Here is a 26,961-nt window from a genome sequence, read left to right as displayed (position 1 = left end):
TATTACAATCATATGGATTATTTTAAATTTGCAATGCATTATATAATGCAATTATATATTTATATTTAACATGATGTTTGATATATTAAAAGAAACTTTGATGTAATTAATGTAACATTTCATAAAGTTATTCTGAATTCAAATTTTGTTTGAGAAATATAATTATTATCAATATTTTACACACAATATACACACAAATATATTATTCTAATAAATAATTAAAAAATTTTAAAATGGAAAAATCAAAATTACTTTCTAATTGCCTCTTCTAATATTGTCAAACGTTGTTCTAGAATATTAACAGTATCATGTAACGATTGTACTTGATCACAAAGTGCTTCTACTGCTTTAATAGATTGACTAGATGAATGCATATCGGCCGATATTTGATCTTGCGGAACTAAAATATTTGCTATACGATGTCTTTCAGGAGGTTTAATGTTTCTTGTATCAATTACTTCAGGTTCAATTCTTTTCGTTGGTACCTCAGCAATGGGTCCTTTACAATGATTTCCATTTGATTCCAAATCCAATTCTTCTAATGTTTTTAATAAGTACTGAAATAATATATTCTATAAATTTTACAGCTTCTAATAATATAACAATTAATATACTTTTTTCTTAAAATGCATGTAATCATAATGTTCTATAGCTTAATATATTTGCAAATCAATTTATTACTTCCTCTTGATTATGCTCCTCTTGCACATCTTTTTGTTCATCATTATTTGCAAATGATTTTTTATCCATATTGTCAAATTCCCGTTTGCTGGAAGAAGATATTAATTGTCTAGTGATTTTGCTCGGTTTGTCATCTTTACAAAAATTAGATTTCCACATTAGGATTTGTCGATCTATGCCACCAGAAGCGAAAAAATCACCATCTTGTGAAAATGTTATTGATGTTACATTACCAACATGTCCCTTCAAAGTATAAATTGGTCGGCCCTCCAATAAGTCTAAAACCTAAATGTTTCTCTTATTCTATATCAATAGAGATAAAAACGATTTATTGAAGCTATTATACATACAGAATCATGAAATTTTAAATTACCTTCATTGTAGAATCGCTAGAAGCTGTTAACATAAAGTTACCCTTTGGATGGAATTTGATCATGTTTACAGACCCTTTATGGGCAGCATAATGTTGGTACAAAGAGCCTGTTTTCAAGTCATATAGTTTAATACATGCACCCACATTTGCTGATCCAATAGCTCCACTGCTTGGATGGAACTCTACATATGCAGCAGGTGCTAACAAAAGCAAAATTTTTATTCTAGATGTTTAAAAATCACCATAAAAGCAAAATTACCATATTTAACGAACCTTTTATTTCATTAAAAGTTCTAATACATTGTCCAGAAATAATGTCCCATACTTTTATTGTCTTATCATCGCTACAAGATACTAAAAGTCTACCATCAAGAGAAAATTTAGCACATCGAACCCAATTTGTATGTCCGCTAAAAGACATGAGGAATCTTCTCTGACATACCATCCATAGCTTTATACTTTTATCATCTGATGCAGTAAGCAACTAAACAAATAGTTAATCAAATATTAAGCAGAAACAATAAATTGCCTAATGATTAATTAAGGTAAGGTTTACCTTTTCTCCATCTGGACTAAATTGTACCGATCTTACAGCAGAACTGTGAGCTTTAAAATCTAATGATTGTCCTGTAACTTTAGGAACCCATATTCTTACAGATCTGTCTCTTGAAGCACTGGCTATAATTTCTCCAGATGGTGCATAGCATACATCCAAAATACCATCTTTATGGGCTATAAATCTATAAGCTCGCACTGATTCTGTTAAATTCCATACCAATAATGTTTTATCTAGACTACTTGACACAAGTTGAGTAGCATTCGGGTGAAAGCATAAAGCTGTAACTTCATCTTTATGACCTTTAAAGTGTCTCTCAAATGTAGGATCACAAGCAGTTGTCACCATTTCTCCTGACAGGTAATAAAATTGTTTAGAAGAAAATAGACAGAAAATAAATAAAATATAGAAATACATGAAGTAAAAAAAAATATATATATACATATATATAGAGCTTGTAATAAACTTATATTAAATTAAGTAATTTAACATTTATATAGAAATATTAAATTAGTATTTTCATAATAAAAAAATATTAAATAAAAACATAACCTTAATATATTGCATTAAAGATTTCTTACTTTTTTATGAATTCTTTAATAGTTAGTAAACAACTTTTATAACACAAATATAAAGCTAATAATAGCTCGTTAAACGTTTTATTAGTGCTTTGTATTATTTACTATTTAATATTATTATTAGTGAAAGGAGATATGACTATAAACCATGCCGTATATCGAACTAGAAAGAATATTTTCATTGACATCTGATATCTGATGTCAATTTTCATTCAGATGTTAAATGTAATGGATATACACATATGTATATATTTCTTCTATAATATAATTTATATATATGTATATATATATATAAATTTTACGTACTCGAAATATCGGAAGATCTATACGTTATGTTTGAATTAAAAACTTGATATCATTCGATAGCTTTTTCCACATCGATATAAAAATATCGAATAAAAAATTTTTGATAAATAGAATAGATCTTTCCGGTATGTTTATTCTTTTATTTCGATTAAGTAATACGTGTCAGATTACGCATTGCAAATTGAGATTGAAAATCATTAAAGATTGACCAATCAGGTCAAAGAAATTTTAGTTCTCTTTGTTTTGATCGTAATAAAAAATTGCAATTTTAAATCTTCAATTTTCAATGCATAAGCTGAAACGGACTAAATCTAAAATTTAGAAATACATATATATAATATCGAAAACTTACTTGGCTATAATAATTTTATGTAAGTTTTATAATATGTAGAGATGGCGGTATTAACGAGATTGGTAAGGTAAATGTAGGATTGTTAGGATGACTACTTTCTCAAGTTTCTCGAACTTCTCTGTACTTCTGTAAAGAGAATTGGCGTAAAGTAAAAATCAACAATGATCGACATTCTAGAAGCTGAATATGTCGAAACGCTCTGTCACATAAGTAAAATCATATCGGATGGTAAGTCTAATGTTAAGCTTACGTTTATAACCTTTGAATTTTCGATTGTTTCATTCGAGTTTTGTTCAATAGAAAGACTAAAGCCTACTGTATAATCTATTTAGATATGAAGGAGCATAATATAATAAATTCTCTTTATAGAGCATTTTTTTTCTAAATGTCTTCTAACATCTCTACACATTTTTATTTTTTTTGAGCGAGCAAACGAGAACCTTGAGGTTTATATTTATGCTTATCTGAAATACAATAAAGAGTTGAAACTTTGATGTTCATTAATCTCGTTTAATTCTTTTGATTTTATTTTCATCGTTGGCAAATTGTCAACATGTTTTATGAGATAATTTCTGGTAGATAAACTAGTTTAAACCATTTGTATATTATGGGTTATCTCCAATTAACTGACAGAATTTATTGTATAAACATACCTAAATTGATAAAATACCTAATATATATATTCTGTCAAACAATATAATATGAATTGTATCCTGTTTATATGTAAACTTCTATTTTGAATCATATACAATAGCCTTTAATAGCCTTTATGTACTAATATATATATATATATATATATATATATATATATATATATATATGTTTAATCATGTTTATTTATTATAATACTTATATATTTGACTTTGTTTAGATGGCTTATGTGAGAAAACCATAGATGGTGTACCAATACGAAAATTATTCGTTGACAATTTGGCTGAAAGGGTTTGTATTATATTTTCACCTTTCTTAATTCCTATACAATATATTTTATCAATGCAATGATGCAAATATTCAATTGTTAAAAATTTTTTACAGACAACTTTTAGAGATTTACGCAATTGCTTTTCTGCATATGGAAATATTGAAAATTGTTATTTACGTAGAAATCAAGGAAGAAAAAATTATGCATTTGTTACATTCACCAAAGTAGAAGATGCGATGGCGTAAGTTTGAAAAAAAAAATGATTACTAGTAAGTTATTAAAAAATGCAATGATTATTTGTAACAAATTGTTTGTAGAGCTATGCTAGATGGAAGTAGGAAACAAATAAGAGTACACAATAGAGACTTAAGGGTAATGGCTGCAGATTCCTGGCATCAACCTGATAGTATAGACCAAAAATTATATAATACAGGAAAAGAGTCAAACAAAACTTTTGAGAAAAAGACTATTAATGAACAATGTGATCAATTTTTGCAAAATGATACTGAAGATGTGTCCATTCATATATTGAATGATGATTGTTTAAGACATATTTTTTTATTTTTACCAATTATTGACAGAGTCCGCATAGAAAGAGGCAAATAATTTATCATACTAATGTTAGAAATCATACATATCTAACTCTATTATATTTTTGTTCTAAATGAGGCAAAATTTTTTATACATTATTTATACATTGTTGTTATTATTATCTTTATAGTTTGCAAACGCTGGAGAGATCTAAGTCAAGATTCTTGGCGTATGATGAAAACATTGGATCTTTCACCCTCTACATGGGGTTTTTTAGAAACTCATACAATTTGTACAGCTACACTTCGCAAGATATTATTAAAATGCGGCAAGTTCCTAACACAAATAAATCTGTCTGATACAAGCAATTTTTTACGACAAAGTACATTAACCATTGTTGGAAAACTCTGTCCTAATCTTATAAGTATCGATGTTACTGCACTAACAATTTGTGCATCAGGCATTGATACATTAGCAAGTAATTGTAAAAATATAATTAGGTTTAGCTTAGGACCTTCAATATATAGCTGTGATAATGAATTAAAGAATCTCTTCAAAGTGAATAAAAACTTGGAATATCTTGCTATAAGCAAAAATAATATTGTGGGCAAATCTTTACTATGCTTGCCAGCACAAACTATGCATACAATTATATTGGACAAATGCGACAATATTCAAGATAATCACTTTTCTACAGTAAGTCAAAATTCTTCACTTCATTGGAATTATTGATTAATACTAGTATACATATATATATATATATACACAAGACACATATTGACATTGTCATATACAGGCATTAAAAAAACTCGAAAATTTGAAACATCTTGCAATAAATAATTGTTCTGGCATAACTGTACGCACATTGAAAGCTATCGGCGAACATTGTAAAGGTCTGAATGAGTTAGAAATTGAAGGAGGTCTCCTTTTCGCAGAAACAGCTGATGTGTTACATTTAACTAAACTTGTTAATCTGAAAATCTTGAAATTTATATATAACCCTCTAGTAACAGATGAATTTCTTATTAATTTGGCACAACAATGTCAGCAGCTTATCTATTTAGACATTACAGGTAACTCACAATTATTATATAATATATTCTTTGCTAACTTTTTATTTTGTAAATTCTTTGCTAACTTTTTATTTATCCAACCAGGTTCTCCCGATGTGACTGATACTGGATTAGCAGCTATTGCTACATTACCAAAATTGGAAAAATTAATTATCAATTATGTAAAGAAAATTACTGATAATGGATTGGAAAATATGTGTGGCTTAAAAGAACTAGAATGTCGAAAATGTAGATCAATTAGCGATCAGGGCATGTCAATGTTTATTAGATCCTCACCTCATTTACAATTATTGGATATCTCTGGATGCATTAATATTACTAACATTACTCTCGATGCTGCTAAAGATGCCTGCCACACTCGCTCAAATAACTTAATGTTAAAGATGATTATTGGAAATACAGCAATTTTTCCTACAAAAGAACAAGATGAAGAGCAAACGTCCCCGCTTTTGCAAATAGTTAACGTGGACTTATGTGACGATGACTTTTTTATGTTTGATGAAGATCTAATTGATGAAGACATATATGATGGTAACGAATCTTGGATTGATGAAGATTCAGATTATGATGATTATAGTTATGAGGATGAACATTTGTCGCCTGACGATTATTTTTAAAGATTTGGCATGTTTATTTTCTGTGATTATATAATAAATTTTCTATGAATATAGTTATACTATCAATGTCACTAATTCTTAAAACTATGTATACATATTGTGTTATATAATGATACTTTATATTATATGAATAAACTGAGATAAATATAAAATCGATAAGAGAGAGGAGAAGTTTTTTTATATCATAAGTTGATGTTTTTATATGTGTATACATATGTGTATACATGTTTTATTAATAAAAAAAGTTTTATATGCTCACATAAAATCATATTACATATAGCTACATTGAGTATTGGAATATTAAACATAGAGTTACACTTACAATATTGTGATTATTTTATTGTATTTATAATTAATAATGCTTAGATAGACATAATGTATGAATTCATACAATTGCAATTATTATGCACATATTTGCAACAAGGAATGTGCACATATTTTAATAAGTGCTATAGGAATTATGAACTTTGCTGAAATTTACGGATTATCGTTTGATAAAATTGCTAAGTTATGTTGGCATATTATACATTTTATCACACGATTCTGCTGCAACTAAATGTGTATATTGTCGTTCTATGACAGATAATAGAGACCATACTTCATAATAAATGGCATTATATGCATCGATTCTTATTATTAATGTTATTGTTTCTATTTATCGCGATATAAATATAATATGAAATTTTACTTGAGCGTTTAACGCTCCTATATATTGTGAGAAATATCTCATTTGACTTATAAACATCATGATGTATATCATAGTCACATCTAGTGATTTTTATGCCAATTCGATTGCTCTTTCTATTATATAATATATGATGCTAATTTGCAAACTTGCAAAATATCTACAAAATATATGTTCAACATAAAAAATTTCAACAAATGATAAATAACTCTAATCGACTCTAAAATTACAATTTAATAGTATACTATCTATTTGTGTTTTCATGACAATCCTAATGTATGTACTTGTGATACTTGGACTATTGAGATAAATATTTTAAACTTATAAATTTTTTTACTCTAATAATGATATAACCATCGAATACTACAAAATTAAATGTCTACTTAAATGCGAAATATAATTATATTTAATGATGTATACACAACATACATATGATGTGAAATGAGAAATGTATGAAATAAAAAAATTGATCTTATCTAGGTTTTTTCAAATATTTGTGAATTCCAAATTAATAATTATAAAGTGACATTTTTAAAATGCACTTTATACACACATAATACATACAAAAAGATTGGGCATACAATTACATGCACAAAAAGTCAATCCTTTTGCTGTGGGTAATATCTCTTTTTTATAATAATTATTATTTTCATCAATAGAATAGAAATAAGATATTTCTATTTTAGTTTATTATATTATCATGTCTTTCATATCCCTTGTCTTTTGATAAAAGAGCAATAGTGTAATAGTCCTCATTGCATATTTCGTATTAAGTAGAATTAAAAATATCACCCATTATGCACACATACTTTGCAGCAAAAAGATTCACATATATTAAAATTCTATTTATCTTATAATTTGAATATATAAACATGATTTCTCAAATCGTGTGCAATGAGAAATCTTGTAATCACTTATATCTGTAAGGCCGCAATTATATATGAAAAATTATGTTTGCTTCTTTTCATTTAATAAATCTGATTATATGCGATGATAGTTGGCCTTTTATATTGAATGTATGATAATCTATTGAATTTAGATTTATATATCAGTATCGATAAATTTGCAAAATTTAATAATTGTAAACATATAAATTAATATTTAGAGGATTTGAGATAATATAAATTGCATTATTGGAATAATTTCTATTTTTTTAAATTATTATTTTGTAATGAAGAATATTTCATTATATAGAAAAATTAAAATTAAATTCAAAACTTTCTTTAATCGCAGCTATATATTGATAAAAACTGTTTGACATGTTTTTAATCGTGTAAATAACGTTTGCATGGATGTGTCAGGTACAAATGTTATAGAAGTAATTCGATCTAGTTAATTTTTTCTCAAACGAGACGTTCATAAGTTCGATGCTCATTCGTGTATCCTAATTATATCACGGGGAACATAACTTGCCCATGAGTTTCTAATAATAAACTTATATGTTGCAATTTTTTCTTACATACTTTCAACACAAGCATAAAGACGAACATATAAAGTAAAGAAATTAATATTTGGCACAGTGGCGTGCAAATTACCGGACGATGATACATTTCACGCTAAGCGAGCAGATTTCGAATGAAACATGATTCATCCTGTCTGCAAGAATTAATAGAGAAACTCCATCTATATTATAACAATGTTTTATAGATTATCTTTTATACATTACATGATTGATTCGTTTTTTTTCTTCCCTATAAAAACAAGAAAATTATCAAAATTGACGACTTAAGATTCCTGTTTCCTCACTACATTCATATTGAATTACAATCAGTAAGGAAATAGGTGTCTTAATGCGATATTAAAGAACCGCGCGCGCGAGTCTTTTATATTATTATTTTTATAGACAAGTCCTTGGTAAACTTAAATCATTCACGCAGTGCTCAATGATTCATTCAATAGAGCATCCACTTAGCGCATCCCAATGTATTTTATAAAAAAATCGCAATAAACACGCTGATACACAACGGATATACGCCACCGTTTGACCGAATGAAAACCTAAACAAACTAAGAGATGACTTAGGAGTACTGAACGCGAATATATGTAGTCAAGTATGTAAGAGTTACATTTATTCAGGATTGCACGCTCGCTAAATGTGTTGGCGTAGTTGGTTGTAGATCCATCGTACGACATACCCAGCCAGCAAAGTCTACGTTTTCTGATTCGGCTTTTTTTATCCATTCATGACTCTAAAATGTATGATCGTGAAACATAATGTTTCTCTTTCCATTAAGCTATCAATCAGTTTGTTTTTATCTTATTTAAAGAAAGGAAAACTTACCATTAATGTCTTTAGATCTGCTCTTTCGGCTGGGTTTTTCTTTAAGCATCGATCGACGAAATCCATAAAAGCATCACTAAATATTCCGGGCGGCAGTTTCGGCGGTGGCTCGTTAACTATGTACTCCAACAATTCGAATACTGCCATGGGTCTTGGACTGCTTGCGCCTATGAGATGAAAAATCAATAATTAAACGATATGATTATTTGGCAAAGTTCGTAAACAAATACTGACTGTGTCCTGGCGATTGAGTGGTCGGTGTAGGCACACTATTCGTCACCGGATTTTCCGCAGGTGGTTGTACCGATTGCAGACCGAATATCGAAGTTAAGGTCTTTTCGTCCGGCGGTGGAATCGGATACATCCCGATCGCCATTTCCACGAGTGACAATCCGAGTGACCAAACGTCGCTCTGTACCGAATAATGCGTTCCTTGAAGTCTTTCTGGCTGTAAAACGCACAATATTAATCCGTTTCACGGATATTAATAAATATTATTCCATATGATAGTGATTATGATATTATATATATCCATATCACTATAAGCTTACCGACATGTAGCTTCGAGTTCCGACAAACGAATTGGCCATTGAATCAATCAGCTGACCAGAAACGCCAAAGTCGCAGATTTTGATTTCGCCCGCACTATTAACTAAGATATTGCTTGGTTTTACATCACGATGCATTATGGCATGTTTGTCTCGCAAGTAACTCAACCCTTTCAAAACCTGTAAAGAAACGCAATGCTCACATTATTATTTGAACAACAATAAACAAAGAAATAAACAGAGAAATAATAAGAAATATTCGATAAATTGATAGAGAGATGACTTCGGATCGTTATTGACAGAAAAAGAAAAGAAGCGTTATACATGTGTATGTGCGTGTGAAATTGTATTTTTACAGAAAAATATCTTTTGCAAAATCCCGTTGCAAAAATGCAAGCGAGCACTTCGAAGGCGCAGCAATTGACCCGTGTGTCCTCCGTATTGCATCACCCGATCCGCGGGTCCTCCATACACCTGCACAAGAAGAAACTGACCGAACAGGAAATACAAGAGCTGCATCAAGAGTTAGAGACTATCGATCATGTGATACCCTTGGAGGCTCTATGCAAGAAACTGAATACGAACGCAGAAACGGGCCTGACAAAGGAAGAGGCGCGCAAAATTTTCGCACGAGATGGACCGAATGCTATGTCACCGCCTAAGGTCACACCAGAATATATCAAATTTTTCAAGTGTATGTTCCACGGATTCGCCGCATTGCTCTGGGTTTGCGTGATTTTATGCTTCATTCTGTACGTTGTTACTTATTTCATGAGAGAACCCGACGTTGGTATTGCATGGCTTGGCATAATCATCGTATTGATATGCATCACTTCAGGCGTGTTCGCGTACATACAGGAAAGTAAAAATATTAAAGTAATGGAGTCCTTCAAAAAAATGGTGCCTACTTTTGCTACGGTGATTCGCGACGGTATAAAATTACGTCTAGGTACGGAGGAGCTGGTTCTGGGTGACCTAGTAGAGATACGGATGGGCGACAAAATACCGGCCGACATTAGGATAATCGAGTGCCGCGGATTAAGAGTCGAGAACTCCAGCATCACCGGCGAAAGCGAACCGGTAACACGCACTGATTATCCCACCGATAAGAATCCTCTTGAATCTGCCAATGTGGCCTTCTCCACGTCGTTTGCTGTAGCGGGCGATGGCAAGGGAATTGTGATCGCTACGGGTGATCACACAATGATAGGCCGATTAGCCGGTCTTACATCGCAACTCGTCAAGATCGAAACGCCGATCGCCAAAGAAATCAGACATTTTGTCGAGATCATTACGATTGTGGCGGTTCTATGTGGCATCGCTTTCTTTGGATTATCACTGCTGCTGGAACCTAATCTCGTGCAAGCGTTCACCTATCTGCTTGGAATAATTATCGCCAATGTACCTGAGGTATTGTTAGTGACCGTGACAACAGTTTTAACATTGACCGCACAAAGAATGGCGAGCAAGAATTGTCTGGTAAAGAATCTAGAAGCGGTCGAGACTCTAGGCTCGACATCGACAATCTGTTCCGATAAGACGGGCACTCTTACACAGAACAAGATGTCTGTGTCTAATCTGTGGTTCGGTCATACTAGATATAACTTTCCACCGGGCGAGAGGATTGGTGTCGAAAGAGACTTACTGCTGGAGAAGCCGGCTTTTAACGCTATGCTCAAAGTCTCAACTCTTTGTCTGCGAGCCGAATTCACCGCCGAGTCTTATAGATTGGCGCCCATCGAGGAGCGTGAGATCATTGGTGACGCATCCGAAACTGGTATTCTTAAGTTTTGCGAACACATACATCCAACGCAACGGTTTCGCGAGGCACATCAAAAGGTAGCTGAGATCCCTTTCAGTTCCATGACCAAGTATCAGATGTCGATACATCGAAATGCCAACGGCTACACGATGATACTGAAGGGTGCTCCGGAAGTGATATTGGAAAACTGCACGACAATACTGACGGCAGATGGAGAGACCAAAGAGATGAGCTTCCACGATCATGCTATATCTCGCAGAGCTTGCATGGAATTGGGCTATCTCGGTGAACGCGTATTGGCGTATTGCGATATACATCTGCCAGACAATGTATACGGACCGAACTACAAATTTAATACCGATTCGCCTGCATCCTACAATTTTCCCACCAAGGGATATAGATTCGTAGGGTTGATTAGCTTACAAGATCCGCCGAGACCCGGCGTGCCCGAGGCAGTACAGAAGTGCCGTACCGCCGGTATTAAGGTGATCATGGTGACGGGCGATCATCCGATGACAGCGATGGCGATTGCTAAAAAGGTAGGTATCATAAGCGAAGGTCACGAGACCCGTTATGAGCGGGCGATCCTACAGAATAAATCTTATTCGCAAGTGAGTGATATGGATACTGGCGCGACTATCATCACTGGCGCCGAATTAAGGAACATGGATTCACACGAATTGGATAATATCATACGCAATTACGAGGAGATCGTGTTTGCGAGGACGTCACCGCAGCAAAAGTTGCTGATTGTAGAGAGCTGTCAACGGTTAGGAGAGATCGTGGCAGTTACTGGTGACGGTGTCAACGATTCGCCGGCATTGCGAAAGGCTGACATAGGGGTCGCGATGGGTATCGCTGGTTCCGATGTAGCCAAGAATGCCGCAGACATGATACTCATGGATGACAACTTCGCGTCGATTGTGACTGGTGTCGAAGAAGGTCGTCTGATATTTGATAATCTAAAAAAATCGATCGCTTATACTTTAACATCAAGCGTACCGGAAATGGTACCGATGCTGAGTGGCCTGTTGTTAGCGATTCCCTTACCATTAGTCATCGAATTGGTCATCTGCATAGACGTCGGCACTGATGTGGTACCTGCTATCGCTCTGGCGTATGAGAAGGCCGAATCTGATATAATGCGTCGTGCGCCGAGAAATCCTCAATACGATAAATTGGTGAATAAGCGTTTAATATCCATTACTTATGGTCAAATAGGAATGACTCAGTCCTTTGCTGGATTCTACACATACTTTATGGTGCTTATGATGAATGGCTTTATGCCCGATCGTCTATTAGGTTTACGAATAGAATGGGAGAATCCATCTATCAATGATTTAGAAGATTCCTGGGGTCAAACGTGGACTTACGAAAATAGAAAAAATTTGTTAATGGAAGCGCAAAGCGGATATTTTCTTTCTATCGTTATAACACAAATGATAGATTTGGTAATGTGTAAAACCAGGCGCAACTCCATCTTTCAACAAGGAATGGGCAACTGGTTCGTCAATTTCTCTTTCGTTTTCGAAGTTATTTTAACAGGGATCTTACTCTATGTTCCAGGCACAGAGTATGTATTGAAAACAATGCCACTGAAAGCTTATTGGTATTGGCCTTCTTTGCCACTCGGCCTGTTCCTTTGGACTTATGATGAATTTAGACGATTATGTATTCGTCTCTTTCCAGGTGGAATTATGGAAAGAGAAACATACTACTAAATTTTTTTTTCAATTAAAATTTCAATTAAAATAGAAAAATATTTTTTCCACTATATATATAATTTAACACACCTATTAATCAACAATCGATCACATATACATGATATTCCTGTATGTCATGTTTCATATATCTCATTATATTTAATTAGAAAAATGGTTGTTATTGTTAGATTATAATTAGATTATAATTATGAATGTGTATGTGTATATATAAACATATATGTATAGGTGTATATATATGTACAGTGAGTTTTATTTTGTGCATCAATCTTTTTATCATGCGAGAGAGTCATCAACTGCAATTGTAATAAATTGATTGGTATGTAGATGTCAACTTGGATTGATCCGAATATGTGTACAATTTAAAAACAAGTTAAAAGCTGAATCAAATTATGTGGTATGGATTTATTATTATTATTATTATTAAAGCTACGTATTTATTATTATTATTATTATTATTATTAAATATATGTATTGTTATATTTATTATTATTATTATTAAAGTTATGTATAATCTCTCACAGGATAAAAAGATTGAGCATGAAATAAAGCTTACACCATATATATATATATATAGTGTGTTATATTAACTAAATTATAATATCTTATTCCTTTTCTTCTCTCTAATTGTAGTAATAAAAATTAGACTTACAGCAGATGTGATTGTACCTAGGATAGATTCTGGAATTCGTCCTGCTTTTTTCAATATTAGGTCTAACGATCCACCATCCATATATTCCATGCATATGCTAATTTCTCCATCACTGAAACATATATACTTAACTCTTACAAAGAATATCTTTTGCATATATTTCAAAAATTATTTTTAAGAAATTACCTGTAGAAAGCACCATAAAATCCAACTATATGTGCAAAATTACATTCATGAAGTACTTTTAATTCTCTGATTATTTGTTTTTTAATAGCTGGTTTTACTTCCAAATGTATTAGCTGAAATATAAACAAATGTCAGATAAAACTTTTGTCTTTAAGTATTTTGTAAATATTTAATGATCTGAAAGTATACAACACAAATTATTTACCTTCCTTGCCATTATAAGACCATATTTTTTGTGCCTGACTTTCATTACAACACCACCATTACCTGCACCCAATTCACCTAACTTCTCAAAATCTTCATCGCATAATTCTCCAACTTTTTCTTTCTGTCCTAAAAAACTTTCTAATCGTTTTCTCTGTTCCTCATCCATTTCTAGTTCTTCTAATTTCTCTTGAATGGCATCTATGCTCATCTTACCCATTACACTGCAAAAAGTTTTATTTTTAGAATTAAATCTACGATAAAAAATTTTATTATTCCATAACGGAATAAGGAAAATTTAAAAAAAAGATAAACAAAATATAAAGAAAATTCAAAAGACTATCCTTTAATTATATTTCTCATGATATGTATAAAGCTTGTTCAAAGTATCTTATATATTAGCACAATATTGTTTCTAAATTTAAACTTCCAGTTCCCTTAAATATAATTAAATCTTGGACATTAAATTATATGGAGAAAATATTAGTGCTTGAATTATATAACAATGCATCAAATAATTGAACCTTCGACTTACTCGGGTATTGGAGGTTCCGAGTACGTGGGTAAAGGTGGAACTGGAGGTGATGGTGACACTGCTGGTACTGGTTCTATTGAACCAGGTGGTAGTGTCAAGTTGAGTTTATTCTTTGACATTTGGTAATCAGCTGTTTAAAAGCGTCAGCAACAAACAATACTACACGAGATTATCACTTGAAATCAATGGACTCGCGAACCATGTAACTTATCTTTTTTATGTGTATCTCTCTTATCTGTCTTCTAAGTTAATAATATTAATAGTAAGATATTTGTCGGATAATTAATTTATATATTCTCTCTGCCGATAGATTCGGCAATTCCTTCATGTGAATTACAACTTTCGTAAATCTCAAGTCTGCATTGTGTCTTTTTTTTTTCGCGAATTCGCGAAGAGATGAATCGTTCACTCGGTATATATCGCTGATAAGAATGAACTGTCGAGCTACCCTTACAGACCGGGGTTAATTGTCAGATTGGAGCATCAATAAATTACTTCGTTTACTAACGATTTTGTCATTCTGCACGTTTCTTTTACGTGACAGTTACTAACAATCGTCGAAATTACGCACGATACGGAAAAACACATCGACGTAAGAACGTGAAACGATCGTAAAAGATAAAAAAGAGAGGTTATATGAATCTTCGCGGGAACCGCGAGAATTATAAATGTCAGAGAGTATGTCCATATATATATGTTGTGTGTGTGTGTGTGTGTGTGTGTGTGCTACACACACACACACACACTACATCTCATATAAAATTGTCGATCAGAAAATACAGAATGTACGCGATGTATACGCATGTGCAGTAAAATAAATGACCAATCAGAGCAAAGAAACTGTCCCGATTGACCAATTAAATTCTTTTAAACTTTCGTAACGTCAAACGCAATTTGAGATTGCAGTCGGGGAAATGCTAGAGATACTTCGAAGGATTATATTAACCAATTAGAATAAAGAAATTTCTACTCTCATTGTCCTGATTGGCCAATCGAACACTTCGAACGACGTCTCTTGAACCATAGCCTGATATTCATACTTTTTTTTTTAATTTCATGACAACCACGTGCTGATATGCATTGTATGGCAGCATCATATGTAATCAGTGAGTATTTTTTATAAAACTATACAATATATTAGAAATATTATTAAACGGAAAAAAGATCCTTATTTTCTATTTTTTATTCTTAGTCTTTATGTTGTAATTTTAGAATTACAATCGGGGAAAGATGCATTACTATTATACAATGACGTGGTTACATTAATGAACAATAACCAATGGAGTTCATTACGTTAGAATTAAGACCACGATTGCAATCTTGCAACGCATTTATTGCCGTACGAAAAGATCTCTGTTTAAAAAATGTTCGAATTAAACTCATGGAAAGTAACATAATATTAGTACTCGAAGACTGCCGCATAAATCTTTCGTTGCCATCTGTAAAAATTGTACCTACTTCTCTATCCACGTTAAGTATAATAAATAATTGGATTTGCTTTCGTTTACAAACGGCACCGTTAAAATCTGTATTTGGATCGTTCAGTACAGAAATTATAACTCATACGAATACATCAGTTCAATCGAGTAACGGTCCGCAATCATTTTTAGACAATATCAAATTGTTGTTTAAAACATCAGAATGTATCATATTATGTACTTGTTGTAAAAATGTGCTTTCAAAATCGATTAATTTTAAAAGGTTTTTATCTTTACCTGATCTAGAATATGATCCCAATGAATGGTTCTGTTGTAAGCATAGTTCCAATGTTATCACAAATGTGCAATTACAAGAATCTGATTATTTATACGGCTCTTGTTTCTCTGTATTGCATAAAAATATTTTTGAAAACAATGTACATATAGATAATAAAGCATTGATTTGTAATAAATGTTTATTACATATAGGAACACCTCATGCGTATAGTTTATTCAAAATATGGAACTGTTGTGTAGATTACAAACCACAAAGTAGTGCATTAAATACTATAGATGCTACTGATCCACTCAATGATTTTCTACTACTTATAAAAGATTCATTGAGTGAAATTTTAGGAGAAGAAATCATCTTACAAACATCTGTTGGCAAACAAATTCATTGTCTTCTGATAAAACCAATGGATTGTAAATTAAATTTAATTACAGAGCCTAATCACAAAGTAATGAATGATATTGACACTATTTTCTTACAACAGAAATGCGTAACCAAAGTTTTATATAAATATGGAACAAATAAAATTACTAATACTAATTATTCAAATATTAAACACATTGAAGTAGGTTTGTCCATAATAGAAGCTGGTTTAAATTATTTGTTATTATCGACAAAACGATTACCCCATGTCTACAGAACTATTACAGATTGTTTTCTTGGTTATATTGTATTATAAGAAATTATAAACTAAATACTATAGATAAATAATTGTGTATAATAATTTTTATATATCACATTTTTGTATACTTATTTTTATAATAAAGAAATATATATTTACTTATTTACTATATATATATTCCTCAAAAACAAAATTAATATATATTAATTTTAATTTATTCCAAATAGAACATTTAAATTTATGAATTTTTTAAAGATACCAAAAAGACGAAGTATATTTAAATACCATGTTTATAAGATATAGAAATGCTATTAATTTAACATATTATTCAATCAAGAGAATTTTAGATATTACTGATGTTGTGTATGTATTATAATTAATAATATACTAACATGCATATGTACGACATACTTTACAATACACTTTATCTATCATGATGTTGATAACTTATTTAACTAAGAAACTGGAAATTTTTACCAGGATTTATGAAAAAAATTTTTTTATATACAACAATAAAAATAAAATAATTATCATTGTTATCATCTCATTGATTTCTTTGCACAAGAGATATATATAGTATGCATATATAGTAATTTAAAAAATAATTGTGAAATATATGTCATTTATTATATATTGGAAATGTGTGCATCCATCAATAAGAAATTCGCAAAATTGCGCCAAAATAATTCTAGAATTCTAGAATATATGTCTAATGATATCATGAAGTGATTCTTTCATATAAGCATGCAATCTGTACAATACATAGATTTTGCACATATTGTACATATAATTTATAATAATAAGAAATATAGCATTTTTTAATAAATGTTACATACATAAAAAAGTATGTATGAAATATTTATATAAAAAAGTATGTATGAAATATTTATATAATAAAAGTTTGAAATACTTTTATCTGAAATTATTTTGAGGATAAAGAAAAACTTTACATCATAAAAACTTAACTAAAAATCTAACTTTATATCATAAAAATTCATATTTTTTGTTAGTACATGTATTATTGAAAAGAACGGGGATAACGTTTATTTTAAATAGTACATATATATATATATATATATATATATATATATATATATATATATATATATATATATATATATATACACACACACACACACACACACATACATACATACATATATATATACACGTACTAAACTTAAAACGCACATGACGTGAAAGATAAAACGGCGTTTATTATATATCTATCTATCTATCTACCTATATATATATATATATAATAAACTTAAAGCGCACGTGACATAAAAGATAAAACGGACAGTTTTTTTTTTTTTGATTGAGTTAACTAAATATGATGTGACCATTATGCATAAAAATATTTGATGAAATTATTCAGATGCGTGAAAATATATATTTTAAATTAAGCTTATTTTATTACAGCTCTTATGGCCTTTTATTAGGCCATGGTCTTCCCTCTAATATTGTGCTGTATCTGTCATGTAATATCATGTTATATTACGTGATATTCATTTGATCGTTAGAACTACATATTCTATCTACAAGAGGTCTTATGTACATCCATCCACCATCTTTGGTCTCCTTAAAAAGCTGTTTAATAAAAATTAAAAAAGATGGTTGCAATAATCATATGATGAATGAGAAGAAAAGAAATAAAAATTGCCTTTTACCTTCGTTTGCCATGCTATATTATTTTCCTTTCGAAATCGTGCTTCGTCCCGTTGCTTTTGCTCAATTGAACATTTCGCCGCTGTAGCTTTATCCATATCGTTGATACGTAGGCCAACTGTTACATCACGCCAAACCCTTCGCGACTCGTACTCTTCTTGTTCACATACTGTCTTAACCAATTTTCTTTCTGTATCAAGTTCTCTTACATCAGCAAAAGCTTCACACCTCTGTAGAAAAAAAATATAGATTATAATGGATATATAATTAACTTTATATATACAGGGTGGACCATTTTAACCTTTAATGGAGAATAACTCGAAAACCAAGCCCGGGAGAGAAAAATGTTTCAGACAAAAGTTGTTTGGTTTCGAGGGGGCCATAAGATGGTATCATTGGTTTGACCTTGAAGAGTTATTTGAAGGTCACATGAAGGTCACCTTTAATTTCTTAAATGGAACCTACTATTTGTCATTGCATATTCTTGTAGCTTATCTCGAGAGCTTTCCAAAACACTATAATTAAGTACCTTTTTGTTAAGTACTTTTTGAGTTATGAGGCTTGAAATAATTTCTTAATTTTACATAAACCGTAAAATATCTTGTAAAATATTCATTTTTCGATTATCTTACCTTAATACTTTTATGTACAAAATAATGAGAGGAATCAATTGGTGTAAAGAAAACACATAGTTGTTTTTAAGAAAAAAAATGGAATTGTTAATTGCAAATTACATATTTTTTCTTCAAAACAACTATGTGTTTTCTTTACACCAGTTGATTCCTCTCATTATTTTGTACGTAAAAGTATTAAGGTAAGATAATCGAAAAATGAATATTTTACAAGATATTTTACGGTTTATGTAAAATTAAGAAATTATTTCAAGCCTCATAACTCAAAAAGTACTTAACGAAAAGGTACTTAATTATAGTGTTTTGGAAAGCTCTCGAGATAAGCTACAAGAATATGCAATGACAAATAGTAGGTTCCATTTAAGAAATTGAAGGTGATCTTCATGTGACCTTCAAATAACTCTTCAAGGTCAAACCAATGATACCATCTTATGGCCCCCTCGAAACCAAACAACTTTTGTCTGAAACATTTTTCTCTCCCGGGCTTGGTTTTCGAGTTATTCTCCATTAAAGGTTAAAATGGTCCACCCTGTATATATATATATATAATTTTTATATATACATACATATATATATATATATATATATATATATATATATATATATATATATATATGTATGTATGTATGTATGTATGTATATATAAAAATTCATTAATAATTTACGAATTTTCACAGTAATTTATATGCAAAAAACACTCAAATTGTTAGAACATATAATCCTTATTAAATAAATGTGTGTTTAAATTATTTATAATACTCTAACTTACACCATCCGGCCACTTTGCTTCCATCGCACCGCTCCATTCTCCGTTTATAACAAGAAATGGTTTTTTATCTCCTGCTTGAAATGCTTGACATGTAATCCGATTTCGTTTACCGCCGTAAAAAGGTTTTGTTATAAATTCTATCACTGCATGATAGCCAGTTTGTACACAATTTATTGTTACAGTTCCTCCTAATTCTATCCATGGTATAGTCAGGATAGATCTGCCATAACCATTAGGAAAAGTTAGAACATATTCCTCCCCATGTTGCAGCACATTTACCCAACCCTTTCCCACATTGTGTACCCCTATACTTAAGCCCAAAAACTTGCTCTTTGTCCAAACATGACCTCCAAAACTAATCTTTTTTCCAACATGCTCAGCATAAAATGCACTAACTGCAAATAATAGTAAATTGATAAGTCATTTCGCATAATTAGATAAAATATTTGAATTAAAAATATACACTTAAAAAATATTTACCTGGTGGATGATGAGAGACTTGCTCAGCAATAAAAGCAAGTTGATTTTCTTTGCACCATGGTACTGGACCATCTGATACAAGTTTCATGCTATTATAATCTGTAGCATTATCAGAAGAATTAACGTTCAATATGTTCCAATGACATCGAAAAATTTCACCTAATATGGGATTATATGGCTTTTTAGCTACACCAGATTTACGTCCTGCATGAAAACTACACAAATACCAACGGATTACTTGCACCATTCTCTCTCGAGGTGTAGGCATATCTGCAATGCTAAATTAAGAAAAAACAACTGTTACTTTTTTAAAAGTTTATTATACAAAGATTTCAAGACAAATATAATAGTATATGTTGAATAATCTTATTAAATCAAATAGTTAACAATACCTCACAAACTGATCAGGATGAGCAAAATAATCAGCATACATCTCAAGGAGTGATCTGCGCTCCAAGATAAATGTTGGTAAGGCAACCTTTGTCAAATCCATACCAATCTTCACTTGAGAGAGAAGATGAGTCATGACTGATCCATGAGTCTCCATGGAATCCACTAATAAACATAAAAAAAGTATTAAATATATATATATATATATATAACTTTTTTAAAACAGTTTGCACTTATATTATTTACATATTTTATATATTATTACTTATAACTACTTACTTTCTGTTTCGCTTTCTTCTTCGTAAAGAGCTGTAACAGACATATATTCATATTTAAGTTTATAATAAGTATTTATAAAGAAATGGAGATCTTGGAAATATTGTCAATTTGAATTGATAAATCTTTCTCATTGCAACTATTACAAAAAATACATACATGTAAAAGTTCCGAATTTGCATAAACTTAACCTGGGAACTTTTTATTGCATGTAATAATACACAATATATAACCTGTATTAATATATAACTTACGACTTGAAGTTATGCCCAACATATTGTCTTGTAAGGACAGACCAATTAGTATCCATTCCTAAGCTCCTTATTCCGGAGAATCAAACAATTTTTGATTAATCCGAAGTATCTCGGCGGATGCTTCGATTTAAAAGCAAACAACAGAACGTAAAGTTCTGTCCGAATTCTTCCTTATTCATTGTCATGTCAATTAAATATACAGCACCTCTGTCTATTTTACTTATTTATCACTTTAAAAGAGACATGAAGCGTCCGCAAGTATGTCTGCTCATAGAATGCTAATATGTCAAAAGTAATATTCACGATATCACGATCACCGAGAGATCAATAATGGTCACGGCGGATAAAACAGATGATTAAACGTATATTAAAACACGGCCTGCATTATCGACGATAAAACTATGTATTGTTACATTTTATATAAATGTTATGTATATATCCCCTCTATCTCACATGCTCGTTATAATTGCATTATTTATTAAAGCAAACTATACGTATGTAATCATAATACAGGCATGCAAAACACTCATTGTACACATTCTAATCGCAAAATTCAATTTCATTGTAACAAACTCAAGTTTTATAACATATATGCAAATATTTCAGAAATTCAATTAAGACTTTAAAGATCATATATATTACATCAATGAAAAAAATGTCGATTCCTTGAATAATAAATACTATTTTTTTCCAATTATTATAATAAAGTTATAATAATAAAGTTATTTTTAAATTATATAATGAAGAAGAAATTATATGTATATAGCCTGTTTTCATTCTATGAAAATGCATGAAAACATGTAATCATTATCATTATCATTAGTATTACCTTTTCTGATTCATTTGAAATTGATTTTTCTCTATGATAATGTCGAGAAAAATTATTTTTCGCGATTTGCTTTTATTTTTAATACTATAATGGATATGAGATACTTTATTTAGATTCAGTGAATGTAAAAAGTATAGTAATTAATTTCAATAAAATCTTTGTATAATTTCATTAATTAATCAATTCTCATAAAACAGCATGTAATATAAACAACATCTAGTATATTAATACTAGAAAAAAATATATGGAATATAATATTATTTATGTATAAATAATGGAATATATTATGTATAAATAAAATTAATATGCGTGTGTGTCCTCTTTTTTTGCAAAAATTAATTAAGTTAATAAAAGTTAATAAAAATTTAGAAATTAGCAGAAATGACACATAAGTATTTGTATGTGAAGATTTACGTAAGATAATGTGCACAATATAAACATAACATTGTATATATAATCATGAATGATGCCAATTTATACAAAAATATAGTCAAGATTAATAATGCTTAAGGTTAAATGTAATTTTTTCGCATTTTTTGCAACAAAAAAGTGCAAAGGCAATGGAAGAAGAGAGAAAATAAAATTATTATAAATTTATACTAGTGTAAAACTCAGCAAAATCTTTTTTGCGTTGTTAATAGATTACAATTTTAAAAACACATTAATAGCTTTGATATTTGATAAAAATATTAAAAAATATTAAAAAGAGACTAATGTCCAAAATAAATAAATACTTAGATTAATCATTCAACTATTAAAACTAAACTGCTGCAAAAATAGATGCACAGGAATATATTGGCATCAGATTTTAATGTTGATGATTTTTTAATTAATCTGTCAGACTTCTGCAAGTAAATTATATGACATCTAGAGGCGGGCAAACCTGTTTACTTCTATTTGTTCTCGCTAGCGAGACTGAATTTACTCATATAGTACTCATATTACTGGGAATGTTATCGAAAACATAAGCTCAGATATCAAAATCCCGATCCCGTTGCTTTGTTAGATGGAGATAAGGGAAACTCAGGACTTAGTAATTGAAGTTGAAATGACCCAACATCTTTGACAATAAATTCGTGAATAAAATTTTATTTTATTTACTACTCATTTATTTGAAAAACTGGCTTAAAATGTAAAAATTATTAATAAGTTAAAATTAAAAAATAAAATAATTCTTTTTAATAATAAATAATAAATTTTATTAATCAAAAAGATAATAAAGGAAGAAAAATTAATATAATTTAATAATATAAGTTTAAAATAGAGCTGAAAATGTGTGTGTGTGTGTGTGTGTGTGTGTATGTATATTTATATATTTACATTAGAAATGTACATGTACAAATAAAATGTAAAAAAAAACTTTAAATAATACAATAAAAAATATAAATACAATAACATAAAAAGAATAAAATAAATAAAAAATGAGTTACAAATAAAATAAAAAATAAAATGCAAAATAAGAACTTCAACTTCCTGCTAACAATGCAACCAGAAAAAAAATTTTAGCAAAGCAGAGCTTATTTTTACAAATTGACATTTTTGATCATATATATAATCATGAATAATGTCAATTTATACAAAAATATGGTCAAGATCAGTAATGCTTAAAGTTAAATATTATTTTGCATTGTAACAAAAAGCTGCACTAACACAATATTTAAAATATTTATATTTATAAAGTTTATTTATTCACAATAATGAGTTCACTAATTTTATAATTATATATATATATATATATATATATATATATATATATATATATAAATTCTTTATTTTTATTTAATATAGCTTTTCTAATAATGTATTAAGGTAGTTATACTGCTTAAGATATTGTATATTTTGGGTATAAATATACACACACATTTCCAGCTATTTTTAAATCTACTTTACCCATGTATTAAATTAATTCTATTTATTTATTTAATACTTTTTTATTAATATAAAATTTATTAAAAAATTTTATTGATTTTAATTTATTAATAATTTTTAGATTTTGAGCAAAAGTTGTTCAAACGAGTAATAAATGAAATAATTTCATTCACAAGTTTATTATCGATATCGCGTACAGCACTGGACCGTCGTTTGGAATCGCCGAGAATTAAAAGTCCGATCTGTCTCGATACTTCTGAAAGGTTTCGGTTCCCGTCACAGTGAATGATTTTAATATCATCCTATTCTATCTACATCTGAGATTGATCGAGATACATGATAAAGATTATTCAAATCGAGCAGGAATAGAATAATATTTGCCTGCCTCTAATGTCATTCTCTTTTTTTACATTCTAGTTTTGTAAGTCAAATGTATATATAGTTTTAAAATAATGACGCTTTAACAATGTGTGTAATAATTTAAATAACAAAATAATAATTTAAGAGCAAATTTTTCTTTTTTTCTATTCGGAATTTTTGTTATTTTATTTTCAACTATATGTAATATCGAGATTATTTTATAATTTAGCAATTTTTTGGCACAAATATCACAATTAATAGATTGTATAACGTTGAATGTAGCATTAAATAAATTCATCCGTTCATCCTGTTACATTTCGTCCGTAAAATTATAACTTTCTATAATTAATAGTAATAGTGTAAAAAAAATGAAACTAACAAATAATATATAACAAAATCTGTATCAAAATGGAAATGTTGACTCACCATCATAATCTACTGTTCCATCGCCTTTGATAGGCGGTAGAGGCGGTTCTTTGCGTTTATCACCCGCGATGTTTTCCATGGATGTATACAATCGCTCGTTATCTTGACATCTAAAAAAAGTATTTGTTACTTTATTATACAAAGGAATATCTTTATATTTTTTTTGCATATGTAATTTCGTTAAATGCATACAAATACCAGCTTTTTATCAGCAAGATTATGAGCAACATATTATATAACAAGATTTATATTACACGAACAAAAAAAATGTTAATTCTATGTATATTATATATTTCTATGTATATAGAGATTTTTATTTATTATTATCTATTATACTTGCAGAGTAATGTGATTCTGAACTATCGGAGTTTGTATTTCATCTGCAGCATCGAAGTAATCGTCGTCCTCATCGGACGATGAATATGAGAATTGTGGGACTGGTAAATCTCTGTCTACAACTGAAAATGTAAAAGAATGCTTCAGTAATACAGAATTAACAAGATGAAAACAATTTATTTAATTTATGTCAGAATAAATGCTGCATATGACATTAACCATTTGATAATATGGGTACTCTTGGTTCTACACATTCGGATCCCAATTCGATACCAGTTTGCACTGTTGCTTCAGGTGTTCCAGCTGCAACTAATATAAAATCTTAAGAATGCCATTCTTCATAAACATAAGTATATTTATAAAATGGAACACAACTAGAAATACAAATATAAATATTCTTACCATGAGGAAGTTGAGGTGAGACATGTATAGAATTTGATGGTCCTCTATATATCCCATTAACAGGTATTGCTGTATTCTAAAAATATTAGTCAATCCATACATAATGTTAATATAAAAATAATTACAATAAATAATAAATAATGAATTAATATAACAATTACCTTTGCAATTTGTAACTGAACAATAGTATGTTTAATGGAATTAAGCATAGCATTAGCCTGTGACAAAATAGTAGAATATTTTTCTTGTTCTTCTTCAGTTTCAGCTGCATTTTGTTTATTTTCAATTAATTTAATTTGATCAATTAGGAGTTGAAGATAGACATCAGCTTCTGCTACTTTGCGATCAAAATCCTGTTTAGGAGGTGCTTTTTTAGGATCCCATCTCTGTAACAATTTTCTATATTGTACTGCGTTTCACATTATTTTATATAACAATCTTATTTCATTATTTTTATATATTTTATTATTATTATAAAGAATATGATTATTATCAATTTAACAAGTTCTCTCTTTACTTCTACATACTGTATAAGAATGTCGAAGTATTGTATCTTCTAATGCACGAACCCAGCGTTCTCTTTCTTCACCGTTACGTGTTTGGAAATGAAATGTTTTTGGATCATCTTTGCAGGAGGTTGTTGTGATAGTAAATGTACTGTCATCTTCATCATCGATACCAATAATAGCACCTCTTAATCGTACACAACCACGACGAGCTCCACGCATCATTTTCTCTTTGCTCTAAATAAAAAAAAGTCATTAGAAATATGAGAGTTACTAAAAAGATAAAGCAAGGTATCACATATATATATATATATATATATATATATATATATATATATATATATATATATATAATATTGCGAAAGAAGAAAATAGGATGTAATCTGTATTTAACTATTTTTTTGCAGATATCTTACCGTATAATATGATAGAAGACCAGCATTGTCGTCTAAAACAAACCACCGATATTGCCATCCATTAACAACATTTGTCCACTTGCTAAGCGAGCCTTCCATCGTTGACATATTTGTGTATTTGCAGCTTGTCGATCGACTTTGGATAGTGGAATATTACCGTGTCATTCTAATCTCCACACAAATGCATCTTTTTGCATCTTTTACGATTTGAGATGTAGTTCTTGTAATGCTAGTCCATAGACATAGCAAAAATAAACAGTGTGGAATTCGATAAATGCGATATATATTTAATTTAGTATTTCTTTGCCTTTCTTTTAATAAAACAAAGTGTGAAAACTATCTGATAGTCAGAACCGCGAAACCGCCTATCAATGAAACTACTCGTTTCCGTGAATGAGAGAGGCTGCGGTCAAGGAGACGCTGAAGATACTTTGGAGCGTTTGATTGACCAAT

General features: G+C 30.0%; 6 protein-coding genes across 17 annotated transcripts; 3 read left to right on the top strand and 3 right to left on the bottom strand.

The window, feature by feature from the left end:
* Positions 1-4: 4 nt before the first annotated feature.
* Positions 5-3,082, bottom strand: Poc1 (Proteome of centrioles 1). 3 transcript variants are annotated; one of them, XM_083108959.1, is made up of 6 exons: positions 2,495-2,782; positions 1,611-1,963; positions 1,328-1,538; positions 1,055-1,254; positions 682-966; positions 5-557 (listed from the first exon to the last, which is right to left on the bottom strand). In XM_083108959.1, exons 2-6 carry the CDS (start codon positions 1,956-1,958, stop codon positions 249-251), a joined length of 1,353 nt encoding a protein of 450 aa, XP_082965085.1. In that variant the 5' UTR covers positions 1,959-1,963; positions 2,495-2,782; the 3' UTR covers positions 5-248. The 3 variants fall into 3 exon arrangements, with proteins under 3 accessions (XP_082965085.1, XP_082965084.1, XP_082965083.1); XM_083108958.1 differs by lacking the exon at positions 2,495-2,782 and adding an exon at positions 2,192-2,329; XM_083108957.1 differs by lacking the exon at positions 2,495-2,782 and adding an exon at positions 2,847-3,082 and having other exon boundaries at positions 6-557.
* Positions 750-6,154, top strand: LOC145977183 (putative RNA-binding protein EEED8.10). Of its 7 annotated transcripts, XM_083108948.1 has the most exons (9): positions 750-1,599; positions 1,712-1,970; positions 2,886-3,074; positions 3,718-3,788; positions 3,882-4,009; positions 4,086-4,366; positions 4,490-4,995; positions 5,096-5,372; positions 5,457-6,154. In XM_083108948.1, the coding sequence occupies exons 3-9, from the start codon at positions 3,008-3,010 to the stop codon at positions 5,987-5,989; spliced, it is 1,863 nt and encodes a 620-aa protein (XP_082965074.1). In that variant the 5' UTR covers positions 750-1,599; positions 1,712-1,970; positions 2,886-3,007; the 3' UTR covers positions 5,990-6,154. The 7 variants fall into 7 exon arrangements, with proteins under 7 accessions (XP_082965074.1, XP_082965075.1, XP_082965077.1 ...); XM_083108949.1 differs by having other exon boundaries at positions 750-1,970; XM_083108951.1 differs by lacking the exons at positions 750-1,599; positions 1,712-1,970 and adding an exon at positions 2,603-2,619.
* Positions 5,113-15,242, bottom strand: Dsor1 (mitogen-activated protein kinase kinase 1). The gene is made up of 8 exons (XM_083108960.1): positions 14,564-15,242; positions 14,030-14,252; positions 13,825-13,937; positions 13,639-13,750; positions 9,507-9,683; positions 9,190-9,403; positions 8,956-9,122; positions 5,113-8,863 (listed from the first exon to the last, which is right to left on the bottom strand). The coding sequence occupies exons 1-8, from the start codon at positions 14,680-14,682 to the stop codon at positions 8,747-8,749; spliced, it is 1,242 nt and encodes a 413-aa protein (XP_082965086.1). The 5' UTR covers positions 14,683-15,242; the 3' UTR covers positions 5,113-8,746.
* On the top strand, positions 9,788-13,414 carry LOC145977181 (sodium/potassium-transporting ATPase subunit alpha). 2 transcript variants are annotated; one of them, XM_083108943.1, is made up of 2 exons: positions 9,788-12,446; positions 12,568-12,677. In XM_083108943.1, the coding sequence occupies exons 1-2, from the start codon at positions 9,894-9,896 to the stop codon at positions 12,577-12,579; spliced, it is 2,565 nt and encodes an 854-aa protein (XP_082965069.1). In that variant the 5' UTR covers positions 9,788-9,893; the 3' UTR covers positions 12,580-12,677. The 2 variants fall into 2 exon arrangements, with proteins under 2 accessions (XP_082965069.1, XP_082965068.1); XM_083108942.1 differs by having other exon boundaries at positions 9,788-13,414.
* A 265-nt stretch (positions 15,243-15,507) lies between the features above and the next one.
* LOC145977178 (uncharacterized) lies at positions 15,508-17,057 on the top strand. The gene is made up of 2 exons (XM_083108937.1): positions 15,508-15,669; positions 15,776-17,057. Exon 2 carries the CDS (start codon positions 15,843-15,845, stop codon positions 16,950-16,952), a length of 1,110 nt encoding a protein of 369 aa, XP_082965063.1. The 5' UTR covers positions 15,508-15,669; positions 15,776-15,842; the 3' UTR covers positions 16,953-17,057.
* Positions 17,058-17,500: 443 nt separating this feature from the next.
* On the bottom strand, positions 17,501-26,932 carry LOC145977177 (oxysterol-binding protein-related protein 9). 3 transcript variants are annotated; one of them, XM_083108934.1, is made up of 13 exons: positions 26,509-26,932; positions 26,114-26,329; positions 25,748-25,972; positions 25,587-25,662; positions 25,404-25,493; positions 25,189-25,306; positions 24,849-24,958; positions 21,114-21,143; positions 20,837-20,999; positions 20,445-20,722; positions 19,965-20,359; positions 18,566-18,793; positions 17,501-18,485 (listed from the first exon to the last, which is right to left on the bottom strand). In XM_083108934.1, exons 1-13 carry the CDS (start codon positions 26,614-26,616, stop codon positions 18,393-18,395), a joined length of 2,130 nt encoding a protein of 709 aa, XP_082965060.1. In that variant the 5' UTR covers positions 26,617-26,932; the 3' UTR covers positions 17,501-18,392. The 3 variants fall into 3 exon arrangements, with proteins under 3 accessions (XP_082965060.1, XP_082965061.1, XP_082965062.1); XM_083108935.1 differs by lacking the exons at positions 25,404-25,493; positions 25,587-25,662; positions 25,748-25,972; positions 26,114-26,329; positions 26,509-26,932 and having other exon boundaries at positions 25,185-25,299; XM_083108936.1 differs by lacking the exons at positions 24,849-24,958; positions 25,189-25,306; positions 25,404-25,493; ... (2 more) ...; positions 26,114-26,329; positions 26,509-26,932 and adding an exon at positions 21,365-21,871.
* Positions 26,933-26,961: the final 29 nt, after the last annotated feature.

The sequence above is a fragment of the Camponotus vicinus genome, unplaced genomic scaffold, assembly GCF_025532165.1.
Source record: "Camponotus vicinus isolate PSW18456_S1 unplaced genomic scaffold, iyCamVici1.0 SCAF_9, whole genome shotgun sequence".
Taxonomy (NCBI): Eukaryota; Metazoa; Arthropoda; class Insecta; order Hymenoptera; family Formicidae; genus Camponotus; species Camponotus vicinus.
The sequence above is the reverse complement of the archived record's forward strand: the minus strand, read 5'-3'. Positions and strand labels throughout refer to the sequence as shown.

Excerpts from the sequence above, each read along its gene's own strand:
- LOC145977181 (XM_083108942.1), top strand. The coding sequence starts at position 9,894 with ATGCAAGCGAGCACTTCGAAGGCGCAGCAATTGACCCGTGTGTCCTCC.
- Poc1 (XM_083108957.1), bottom strand. The coding sequence starts at position 1,958 with ATGGTGACAACTGCTTGTGATCCTACATTTGAGAGACACTTTAAAGGT. Across the intron at positions 1,255-1,327 it reads AACTTTTAATGAAATAAAAG|CACCTGCTGCATATGTAGAG; the intron begins GTTCGTTAAATA and ends TGCTTTTGTTAG. Across the intron at positions 558-681 it reads AGGAGCATAATCAAGAGGAA|TACTTATTAAAAACATTAGA; the intron begins GTAATAAATTGA and ends ATATTATTTCAG.
- LOC145977177 (XM_083108934.1), bottom strand. The coding sequence starts at position 26,616 with ATGTCAACGATGGAAGGCTCGCTTAGCAAGTGGACAAATGTTGTTAAT. Across the intron at positions 25,307-25,403 it reads AGTACCCATATTATCAAATG|TTGTAGACAGAGATTTACCA; the intron begins GTTAATGTCATA and ends TTACATTTTCAG. Across the intron at positions 24,959-25,188 it reads GTTCAGAATCACATTACTCT|ATGTCAAGATAACGAGCGAT; the intron begins GCAAGTATAATA and ends TACTTTTTTTAG.
- LOC145977183 (XM_083108948.1), top strand. The coding sequence starts at position 3,008 with ATGATCGACATTCTAGAAGCTGAATATGTCGAAACGCTCTGTCACATA. Across the intron at positions 3,075-3,717 it reads AAGTAAAATCATATCGGATG|ATGGCTTATGTGAGAAAACC; the intron begins GTAAGTCTAATG and ends GACTTTGTTTAG. Across the intron at positions 3,789-3,881 it reads TTGACAATTTGGCTGAAAGG|ACAACTTTTAGAGATTTACG; the intron begins GTTTGTATTATA and ends AATTTTTTACAG.
- Dsor1 (XM_083108960.1), bottom strand. The coding sequence starts at position 14,682 with ATGTCAAAGAATAAACTCAACTTGACACTACCACCTGGTTCAATAGAA. Across the intron at positions 9,123-9,189 it reads CACTCAATCGCCAGGACACA|GCGCAAGCAGTCCAAGACCC; the intron begins GTCAGTATTTGT and ends TTCATCTCATAG. Across the intron at positions 8,864-8,955 it reads CAGATCTAAAGACATTAATG|AGTCATGAATGGATAAAAAA; the intron begins GTAAGTTTTCCT and ends CATACATTTTAG.
- LOC145977178 (XM_083108937.1), top strand. The coding sequence starts at position 15,843 with ATGGAGTTCATTACGTTAGAATTAAGACCACGATTGCAATCTTGCAAC.